Here is an 11,582-nt window from a genome sequence, read left to right on the forward strand (position 1 = left end):
AGTGGGCTGAGTGAATGCTCCCCAATGCTTTATTGCTGGTGGGAGGCCATTGGAGTCAAGTTTTAGAAAGTTTAATACAAATAGAGCTCATTGTATAACAAAATTGGGATCCTTATAGCAGGGTCCTTTTCCCTAAAGCTGCCTAGCTACTGCAGAGGAGAGTCTGGGCAAGATCCATAAGAGAGCCAAGGAGAGAAGAGGCAGAGGCTGGTGGTTAATGATTAAGTGCTTGTCTAGCTAGCGTGTCTCTCTTGATTTGCATCAGCCATTGTAGATGTGATGGAAATTATTGGCACCAAAAGCAGCATTACACTTGGGGCACTTCTGCTGGCGAGTGTCATAGCGCGTCTTCACACACTCAAAGCATAATACATGAAAACACTTGGTTAAGCACTGCATCCTTTTTTCGCATATTACAGCAGGGACAGGTCAGTCGTGTCTTGTAGTCCTTTATCTCTTCCATCAGAATCTCATCACACTTCGGCACATTGTCTGACTTTTTGGTGGTCTCCAGCTTCCTTCGAAGTCTAGAGATGTCCTCCTGGGCTTATTTGAAACTGAACAAATCCTTTTCCTTGGTGACACTGTTCTCCACGATCTCATCCTGAAAGTCATGGAGCTTTTTCTGAGCCATCTCCAGTTGCACTTTGAGGTCATCTGCAAGCTGGGCCGCCTCCATTGCCTTGTGCTTATTTATCTCCAGGGCTTGGGAGCTGAGGCCCAGCTCCTTCTCTCCTGTGCCGATGTTACTCTGAAGAAGGTGCTCCTTCTCTTCCAGTTTTCTCACTACTTGCAACTGGGCATCCACCTGAGTCTTCAGAGTCAAAACCTGGTTGGCTAACTCCTCCTTTTCCTCTTTAAGAAATTTATGGATATGATTGGACTTGATCCACTCTGACATGAGCTTGAAATTTGCATCATCCTTCTCCTGCAACTGCTGCATTATGCAGATATTCTGCTCTTGCATGTCTTCAAAGGCCTGGCCTGTGACATCCATCTCAGCTAGGAGATGTTCTCCCTCCTGCTTGGCCATGGCCAGCTTCTTCTGCAGGTACTCGATCTGCTCCTCCACAGCCCAGATCTTCCTCAGGGCATCCTCATCAGCCATTTTCTTGTTCTCTTTCTTCTCCTTATCCTCCAGATCCTTGAGTCTTTGTCTGAGATCTTCCGACTCTGCCTTAGACGTATTCTCAGCTGCCGTTAACTGCACTTTGTCTCCCTGTTCCTTTGGGGCAGAGCTATACATGTTGAGCAGCAGCTTCATCTCCTTCCAGCTCTCTTGTGCTTTCTTGAGTTTAATCATCAATTGTTGATAATTTTTGCTTCCTTTTTTCTTCCATCATCATGTTTCCCCTCTCTTTATTACTAGTAGTTAGAACAACCTCCATATTGCAGAGGCTATCTCTTCCCCACAGGTTATGTGGAAGCCCTGCAGCTAGGAGCCGTTTAATAGCTCCCGTATTGCCATCTGGGTCAGTCCAGACCATGGGACGTTGGACCTGTAAAGTATTTTGTAAGCCCCCAACACCTTGTATAGGGGGTCCAGGCTTATGGTGCCAATGAGACAAGGCTTCTTCCTGTCTGATTACAGTAATATCAGCCCCTGTATCAATTAGGACTTTAAACTTATGGCCATCTAGGGAGAGTTGCATCCTAGGCTTATGCAAATCTATAGGCATCGTCCATTGGATGTGGGGGGTGTATTTCCTTACTTCCTCTTCTTGAGAGGCGCCCCGTTGCCCATTTAAAGGCACCTTTTGTATGGGTTTAACATCTGCATCCGCCTTAGACCTACATTCTCTTGCCCAATGAAAGCCTTTGCAGCATCTTGGGCATTTTGAAGAGGGAACCTGGCTCCTTTCGGCCTCTTTCATAATCTTATTAGGACAGGTAGGTGACCAATGGCCCTGTCCCCTGCAGGCCCAACATTTGCCTTTTTCTATCTCGGCCTGAGACTGATGAGCAGCAAGTGCCTCAGCAAGGGCCGCAGCATGGGTCTGAGCAGTCCCCACATCTCACTGGGCCAGAATCCAATCAGAGACATCCTTGTGTCTAATGGGTCCTATGGCAAGATGACACTCTGTAGAGCAGCCTTCATATACAAGATCCTTGAGCAAGGCATCGGCAGCTCCCTGATGACCGATCTTTCTATTTATACTTTGTTGGCATCTCTCAACAAAATTAGAGAAAGACTCGCCTGGTTTTTGTATCAATTTGGTTAGTTTGGTACCACAGCGAGTCAGCATACTTCAAAAAGCACACAGTGCACAAAGCCGTACTTGTTCAAAGTAGCAGGGAGGTCCCTGTGCCTGAGCTTGGGGGGGGGTCTCAAAATTGCCACATCCTAGTAGAGAATCAATTCCAGTGTTTTGGACATTGGCATTTCTACTGAACTCTGCCTGTTGTTCACATTCATCTTGGTAAGCAGCTTTCCATAAAAGGAAATTGCCTCCCTGTAAGCAGGCATGGGTGATATTCTGCCAATCATAGGGGGTATTGGCTGATTGACTAGCTGTATCTAATAACTGACCAACCAGGGAGAGTGAATGCCATCTTCAATTCTTGCCTTACGCAGCTTCTGTAAGGTATCATGAGAATATGGATTCCAGACATTAGGGTTCTGTTGTCCTTGATTGACAGTAATTGGGAAGAACTGTAGAAAATCTCTCATTGTATCACAGTAGAGGGGCCTAGGTGGGAGGGACTTCTAGTCCTCCTCCAGAAGGGAGGGGTAAGTGGACTGGAGGGGAACTTCCTTCAAGCTAGTGCAAGATGGTGGAAAGTAACCATTGCCCTGTAATGGCAGAGCAGAGGCTACCCTAACTTCCTTTTTTCCATCAAGGGAGCTCTCAAACCCCAATTCCTTATTTTTTATAGCATCATTAACAGTCATAGTTTTATCAGAACAAGAATCCATTAGTTTTGTTTTAACTGGAAATGCCTGGAACAGGCCATCCCCAGCGTCCTGTTGTTGTATTTGCTCATCTATCTCCTTAAATAGGGGATTGTCCTGTTTAGGGGCTTCGGGGGAAACCTCCTAAAGGGAGGCCAGAATGGCTGTCACAACAGGGTAAAACAGCCCAGAATGTGGGTGTCCCTCCTTGACTTCTCTACACCGGGCCAAGAATAAAATGCAAGCCCATTGTTCAGGATCCCAGCAATAAGTATCTGTCAATCACGGGGAAAGAGCTAGTACTTCATCTAAAACCTTAGTTACATCCTTTTCTGTTACCCTAATTTGCCTACTCCTGAGGAGAGAAAACAGTGCAGCAGCGCAGGGGCTGGCAGCAGCTGGATGACTATTCCCCATAGCAGAGGTCACTGCAAGACGTACCCAAAGGGACTCAGGAACAGTTCAGGAAGATGATCAGTGAAGACAGGAATGACACGCTACAGCTCCATGGGGCAGGAGGCTTTGTGCCCCACGTTGGGTGCCAATTGTGATCATCAGGTGGCTGATTTCCTCCGGCTATGGCCACTCTCCTGCTCTCTTAGTTCCCCTGATCAGTCGTCCAGTCTGGACCCCAGGGCTGGTGAGGAGACTGTGTCAGCAGAGCCGCATTCGGACACAGGAGACCAGGTTTAGTCACGCAGATCTGGTTTATTGCAGGAAGGCACAAGCTTATATAGGGGTAGTGGTCCAATCACAGCACAGCAAGTAGTTTAAAGGTGGGGTATCCAAGGGTGGTGCACAGTACAGTAAGTAGTTTAAAGGTGAGGTACACAAGGCATTCCTTGTGGCTCCAGCAGTTGGGCTATTGCCTCAGGCCTGCTGTATGGCTGTCAATAAGACTTTCACCCTAGGCTCAAGTCTGTCTTCCACACTAAATGTTCTAAAAACAATGAGATGCAAAGTTTGATAGAATGTTATAAAATATATTTTCAAAGAATCATTAGGAAAAAAATGAGCAATATTTTTCAAAATAAGATTTTTTTAAATGAAGAAGAAGTATTTATTCAAACACTTAGGGAAATTCAACTGCAAACAGTTTTTATTCTGTAATTGAAAGGAATCAGTGAGATTTTTGAGAGCTAATCAGGCAAAAAAAAGGTAGAGAAAGAAATCTCCAATTCAGAAGTAACAGTTAAAAAACAAGGATTCTGATAATCTTAGATTACCTGTAATATAATACAATTTATTAGTTTGCAATCTAGTTTCTCATTTTTAAAACAAGAACCTGAATTATTGTAAGAGAAAATTACTAGGCTTTGAGAAACAACCTGCCTCTGAGCAGTCTAAAAGCTTACAAAATTTTTGAACAGTGGGAACACATTTATTTTTTCTAACAAGTTTGTCTTGTATAAAAGCAAACTAAGGGATGGTATGGTGGCACAAGGCTTTAATCCCAGCACTCCGTAACCAGAGGCAGCCAGATCTCTGTGAGCTCAAGGCTAACCCAGTCTACCTAGTGCATTCCAGGCCAGCTACGGTACAGGGAGACCCTGTCTCAAAATATATGTGTGTATATATGTGGTGTGTGTGTGTGTGTAAAATAAAAGACTGAACAATAAAAGCAAAGTGAAAGTGACAAGGCACTAGAGTCAAGTGTCTGTGTAGGAAAATTGGTGCATCCTAAAAGGAATCAACAGGAAAACAGAATCAATTATGAAAAAATATGATGCAAGTAATCATATTGCAAAACTATATTACATATGCTCCAAAAACAAAAATATGAAGTTATTTCAACAAATGAACACAATAAAGTGTTATAGCAACAAATATTAAAACAGTTCACAAATATAATAAAAAATAATAAAAATGTAATTCTTATAAAATCAGTCATATCAAACATTTATTGATTCTTGGAAAAAGTATCAATTTCCTGAAAATTAAAGATAAGACTTTATTTTACAAAATATACTCAAAATATGACATCTTGAAAGTGTTTTAAAATTTTTTAAATTATGAAATACCCTGTTAGATAAATCAAAATTAATAGTAGAAAAAGTATTGAAATAGGAATTTGCTGTTTGTGATATTTGAGAACATCATATTTATTATTGGAAATTATATATGATATTTTAAGATTACAAGGGGCTAGTAGATCTAAAATGTTTTTAAACTTTCAAAAGAAAAACTGAAAGGGCTGGAGAGAGCTTACTGGTTTAGAGCACTGGCTACTCTAGCAGAGGTTGTCTGTTCCTCCAAAGTCAGAGCCAGTTTTCTATTAACCACTGTCTGTCCTTCCTCCATCCCAATTCTGCTTTAGCCTGGAAAAAGGTAAGACTTATTACACCTCAACTTATTTTCAAAATATTTTATTTATAATTATTATAAATATTTTAATTATTTTTAAAATTATTTTATGTGGATGTGTGTATTGACTGCATGTTTGTAAGTGCATCGTGTTGTGCAATTCCCCCCAGAGGTCAGAAGAATACAATGGAGCCCCTGAAACTGGAATTATGGATGGCTCTTAGACCCGAAGTAGTTGACCATAGCTGAACTCAGGTCCTCTACAAGAGCATCTAGGGCTCTTAACCACTGAGCAATCTCTCCAGACCAATGTTTGTTATTTTTATTTTATGTGAATGAGTGTATTCCCTGAATGTACATAAGTGTACCCCTGTAGTAACATGCAGCAGGAGATCAGAAGAGGTTGTTGGATCCTCTGGAACTAGAGTTACAGGTTGTTGTTAATAGCCATGTGGTTTCTGGGAATCAAACCAGGTCCTCTTCAAGAATAGACAGTGCTCCTAACTTCTGAGCCATCTCTCCAGCCGTAACACACCAACTTCTTAATGTGCTTTAGCCCTCCTTGGTCCACATTACTCTCAAAGCTTTTGAAATGACCATGGTTTCCCAATGTATCAGGGGCTATGGCTTGTACCCTGTATACTGCATAGGCTGTCTTGAGTTATGTTTCTTGGATCCTTATAAATAAAAATAAAAAAATAAATGAAATTATTAAAATCTTAAGGATTTTATATTAATGTGTTTATATTTACTTGGTGTTACCATGAGGTAAGTTCTTGGCCACAAAATTTTCTAATAGTCATCCTTGTTAATAAATGATTTCCCAGAAAATAATGAGTTGCTGCTATTGTCCTTACTGACATGGAAAACTAAGAGGCACTAATTAAAATAAAGATTAGAAAGCAATAGAAATTTTTATATGAATAATTATCAGGACCAGATGGTTCACAGGTGAGATACATATAACCTTGAAAGAGTTTATATTTCAAGTGCTATTTAAATTATCTTAGTGTTAAGAAATATGAAATTAGCAAATATCATTAAGTAGCACATCATTAAATCTTTAAAGGCCTTATAAAAGTCAAATGAACTAAATTTTGGTCTAGATATTGTTGTTGAATCATTAAATAAAATGTTTACAAACACATAGTGAGTAAAAGCGTACCATATAACAAATAATTAAAAAAAATATTCACTCATTAAAATCATTAATACTATTATATGAAAATTAGGAAACAGCATCATGTGCCCTAAGTCCTAATATAGTTTGCCCAAGTGTCTCATAATGACCCATGTTTTTAGACTTTGATTCCTGTTAGAAGAACTACTGATTGGTGGTTTAATTTTAAGAAAGTAAGTCCTAGAGTAAAGAATTTAGTTCATTAGGAGCATAGATTTGAAGGATCTATTGGAAGTCTGTCTGTCTTGGTTACTTAACTTCAGATATCAACTTTACACAGGTGGGAAGAGGAACATCAGTTGAGAATTGTTCTCTGTCAGATTGGCTGAAGAGCCTGTCTCAGAGGTCAATTTCTTAATTTCTGGTGATGTAGAAGGGGAAAATTTATGGTGGGTGATGCCATCCCTAGGGAAGTAGGCTTGAATTTTATAAGAGAAGTTGGTTAGCAAGCCAGAAGAAGCCAGTAAGCACATCACTTCATAGTCTATGATTCAGTTCATTCCTCTAGTTTCCTGTGTTGAGTTCCTGCCTGACTTCCTGTGATAACAGACTGTAAACTCTGAGCCAAATAAAATATGTTCTCATCATGTTTAGTCATCTGGTTTGTCATAGCAATAGAGAATAGCTATAACATCATGCTATCCTATTTCTCTGTCTTTGCCTCTCTCTCTCTCTCTCTCTCTCTCTCTCTCTCTCTCTCTCCCTGCCCCCCTGAGGTCACCGCAGTGGCAGCCACTCCATCGTTCTCATGGGTGCCAAGGCTGCTCCTCCACTTCCCCTGGGCTGAGGCTGCTCTTCTGCCTGCCATGGGCTTAGGATGCTCTTCAGCCTGCTGGGTGCTGAGGCAGCGCTTCTGCTAGCCTTGTGCTGCCTCCTGTCGTCACTGCTTCTGCCCATTCCCAGACCCTAGGGCTGGTGAGGAGACTGTGTCAGCAGAGCCGCATTCAGACACAGGAGACCAGGTTCAGTGACACAGGTCTGCTTTATTGCAGGAAGGCACAAGCTTGTATAGGGATAGTGTTCCAATCACAGTATAGCAAGTAGGATACCTTATTATCATAACAGACTTAACATCCTATCACAGAATAGCAGGTAGCATGCCTCATTAGCATACTGGGTTTCAGATTACAGAGCCTGGATTCCTGGAAACCATGTGACCCTGACTGTTGGGATATCTAAGTGTTGGAATTTGGAATTTCAAGGGTGGTGATTAGGGAGTGGTGAGCTCTAGGGAGTGGAGAGCTCTAGGCATCCATCTCATGATCTGCCAATGGGAGAAAATGTCACAAGATGTTTCTTGTGGCTCCAGTGGTCAGGCTGTTGCCTCGGGCCTGTTGTATGGCTGTCAATAAGACTTTCACCCTAGGTTCAAGCCTGTCTTCCACGTTTCCCTTTTTTTTTTTTTCCTTTAAAAAGCCAATTATAGTTTAGTAAGGGAATTTGAGGGGGTCCGATGTCGAGATCGGATAACAGACAACTGATCTAGCCTTAACAAAATTAACAATGCAAGGTCCAAAAATCAGGAGAAGGGTTAACAAAGCAAAGGGACAAATCGAGGCAGACAGAAGTGTCCATCTGTACTTCAGGGAACTATTGGCCAGGAGGTGTAGATTTTGACGTGGAGTTAACTATCTCTCCATTGGCTACATTGAAAATCTGCCAGGTAAGTTTGATGGGTTGGTGAGGGTTAACAGGAGTTGCTCATGCTTGAGAGTTAACAATACTGATAGCATAAATAATAAGGAGCATAGACTTATCTCAGCTAATGTCTCTGTTTGCAGAGTGAAATGTTTGAGGTCTCCCCAGGTTGGTGGCTTTTGTTGTCTGCAACATTGGGTTGGTCTCTTGGTGGTCATTTTTTCCAGGACTGCCATCTCCAGTGTTAGTGGTTTTGGAGAGAGGGTTTCCATTGCAGGCAACTCTAGTGTTTTGAGCTGGGATTTAAATGGGGGCTAGAATATTATCTGGAAAGACACAAGCATAGCCTCGCCCTTGTGTTAACAACAGGTGTGGTCCCTTCCATTTGCCAGTGAGAGGGCCCTCCATCTCACCATGGGGGAGGGAGGACCAGTGACTCTGGGGCACAGCCATATAGAAGATGGGAGTTTTGAATTAGTTGAAAGGACATAATTGCCCAGGCCTCAATTACAGGAGTCAACTTATGTAATTAACTTAAAGAAGAGTGGACCCATATTAATGGTCCCTATGTCTGGTCTTGTGAGACTTCAAAATTACCATATGCTACCAAGGCGTCAAACCCAATGTTTTGAACACTGGCATTTCTATTGCGCTCTGCCTGTTGTTCACATTTGTCCTGATAAACAGCCTTCCATAAGAGAAAATCACCTCCCTTTAGACAGGCACAGGCAATATTCTGCCAGTCATAGGGGGTGTTGGCCACATGGCTGATTGTATCTAATAGCTGACCAAACCAAGGGAAATGAATGTCATCATCGATGGCTGCCTTACACAACTTTTTCAAAGTATCATGAGAATATGGATTCCAGACATTTGGGTTCTGTAACCCTTGATTGACGGTAACCTGGAAAAACTGTGGAAAATCATCCACTGTATCATAGGAGAGGGGCCTAGGCAGGAGGGGCTTCCAGTTCTCCTCTTGAAGGGAGGGGTAGAAGGACTGGGAGGAAACTTCCTTAGAGCTAGTGCAAATGGTGGAAAGTAGCCATCACCTCATAATGGCAGAGCAGAGGCTGCCTTAACATCCCGTTTTTCATCAAAGCCAATACAAAATGGTGAAGGTAGCCATTGCCCCACAATGACAGGGCAGGGGCAAGCTTGACATCCTGTTTTTCATCAGGGGGACCCTTGGACCCTAATTCGTCATTTTTATCTCATTATCAGAAGTCATCGTTTCCACATCAGAAGAGAAATCAGTTAGTTTGGTTTTGACTGGAAATGCCTCGGTCAGGCCCACCCCAGAATCCTATTGTTGTATTTGCTCATCTATCTCCTTTAATAGGAAACTGTCTTGTTCAGGGGCTTTGGGGGCAATCCCCTGAAGAGAGGCCAAAATGGCTTTCACAATGGGGTAAAATGGCCAAGATTGTGGCCGACCCTCTCTGACTTTTTTATGCCAGGCCAAGAATAGAGTGCGAGCCCATTGCTTGGGATCCGAGCAATAATCTGTAATCCAGGGTGCAAGAGCTAGTACTTCATCTAATACCTTAGTTATATCCTTTTCTGTTACTCTAATATGCCTACTCTTGAGGAGAGAAACCAGTGCAGCAGCACTGGGGCCGGCTACAGCTGGATGACTATTCCCCATACTGGAGGTCACTCAACCTGCAAGACGTACCCAGAAGGACACAGGAGCCATTCAGGAAGATGATTGGTGAAGACAGGAACAACACGCCAAACTGCAAGCTAGAAGAGGAAGCACAGAAGAAGGAAAGAGGCAAGCGCCCATGGGAGAATTACCGGCAAAGGGGGCATGGGATGCCCAAAGTGTTACAGCCCTGAATGTTACAGCTCAGAGTGTTACAGCTCTGTGTGGCAGGAGTCTTCATGCCCCACATTGGGCACAAGCTGCAGTCACCTCCAGCTGCAGCTGCTCCTCCATTCTCATGGTTGCCACTTCTACATTCTCACGGGCATTGAGATGGCTCTTTTGCCCGCCCTGGGCTGAGGCCACTCTTGTCCTGTGCTGCCTCCTGTTGTCGCTGCTTCTGCCAGGTCCTGGACCCCAGGGCTGGTGAGGAGATTGTGTCAGCAGAGCCACATTCAGACACAGGAGACCAGGTTCAGTGACATTGGTCTGTGTTATTGCAAGAAGGCCCATCCTTATGTAGGGGTAGTGGTCCAATCACAGCACAGTAGGTAGGATACCTTATTAGCATAACAGGTTTAGCATCCTATCACTGTACAGTAAGTAGGATACCTTATTAGCACAAAGACTTAGCGTCCTATTAGCATAATAGATTTAACGTCTGATCACAGAATAGCCAGTAGGATGCCTCTTTAGCATACTGGGTTTCAGATTACAGAGCCTGGATTCCTGAAAACCACATGACCCTGACTGTTGCAATATCTAAGTGTTGCAATTTGGTATTCCAAGGGTGGTGATTAGGGAGTAGTGAGCTCTAGGCATCAGTCTGTCTCATGATCTTCCAACGGGAGCATATGTCACAAGGCATTTCTTGTGGCTTCAGTGGTTGGGCCGTTGCCTCGGGCCTGCTGTATGGCTGTCAATAAGACTTTCACTCTAGGCTCAAGCCTGTCTCCCACACCCCCCTCTCTTTCTCATATCTCTTCTGCCTGTTTACATGAAAAGAGATGCTTAAATTGCCATGTACCCATGTCCATCATGCCCTGTCTCATCACAAACTTAAAAGCAACAAACTTAGCAACCAAGTAATGAAACTTGCAAAAGAGTACATCAACTATATTATTTTTCTTTTCATATTTCTCATCCTAGTATTTTCTCATAACAATGGAAAGTGAATCTAAACCTATATTAATCATTGTTAAAAATAATTTAACTTCTCTATGTAGGCAGACTAGACCTCAGTGGATAGACTTGCACTGGGGAATATCTGTGGACACTGATTTGATACAGTGGGCCTTAACAGGGATGACAGGGTATACAGGCTCCAGTGGGGGGTCTAAGGGAGGATGCTGGTGGGGATTGGGGTAAAAAGGTGATTAAGAATATTTGAGATGTTCTGTATAAAATACCCCCAAATTCAATAAAAACAAATTTAAAATCGAGGAGTTTAACTCCAGCATTTACTCAAAGAATAACCTCAAGTAAGATTGAAACAGAATGCCTGGCAAGAGGTGGTACTCCTGGTATACATAAAACTGTACTTGCTAAAAAAAATCCAGATGCCAACACTCATACAGTTTGAAACTCAGAATGAGGCAAGATTGTCCAGCATAGCTTTAATTACCAGAGACTTGAATGTTCTAGGTAAGTAATCAAAGAATAAACACATGGTTCCATGACCACACACACAAAACACAAAGTATTAAAACAAATGAGTAGAAATGAACATTTATGATTTATATGCTTTGTTTTGATGACATATGCCAATGACCTATAAGTTAATGTTTCTAGCTATATTTATATTTAATTATAGAATAAAATTGTGTGTGTTTAATGTTTGCCATATGCTGTTTTAAGATGTGCAAACCTTGTGAAAAAATTATGACAGTCAAATAAATATGATTTATAATTATATTTTC

The 11,582-nt window shown here is 42.3% G+C and overlaps 1 protein-coding gene across 1 annotated transcript in view; it reads right to left on the reverse strand.

Annotated features, from left to right (window-relative positions):
* Nucleotides 1–261: 261 nt before the first annotated feature.
* The window catches only part of LOC103748364 (E3 ubiquitin-protein ligase BRE1A-like), a 175,282-nt gene continuing 163,961 nt past the window's right edge, over nucleotides 262–11,582 (reverse strand). Inside the window, 6 exon segments of the mRNA XM_008850980.1 lie at nucleotides 262–390; nucleotides 392–1,311; nucleotides 1,314–1,353; nucleotides 3,209–3,248; nucleotides 5,123–5,139; nucleotides 7,025–7,088. Of these exon segments, the coding sequence (XP_008849202.1) occupies nucleotides 262–390; nucleotides 392–1,311; nucleotides 1,314–1,353; nucleotides 3,209–3,248; nucleotides 5,123–5,139; nucleotides 7,025–7,088 (1,210 nt within the window).

The sequence above is a fragment of the Nannospalax galili genome, unplaced genomic scaffold (genome assembly GCF_000622305.1).
Source record: "Nannospalax galili isolate Female #2095 unplaced genomic scaffold, S.galili_v1.0 scaffold625, whole genome shotgun sequence".
Classification (NCBI taxonomy): Eukaryota; Metazoa; Chordata; class Mammalia; order Rodentia; family Spalacidae; genus Nannospalax; species Nannospalax galili.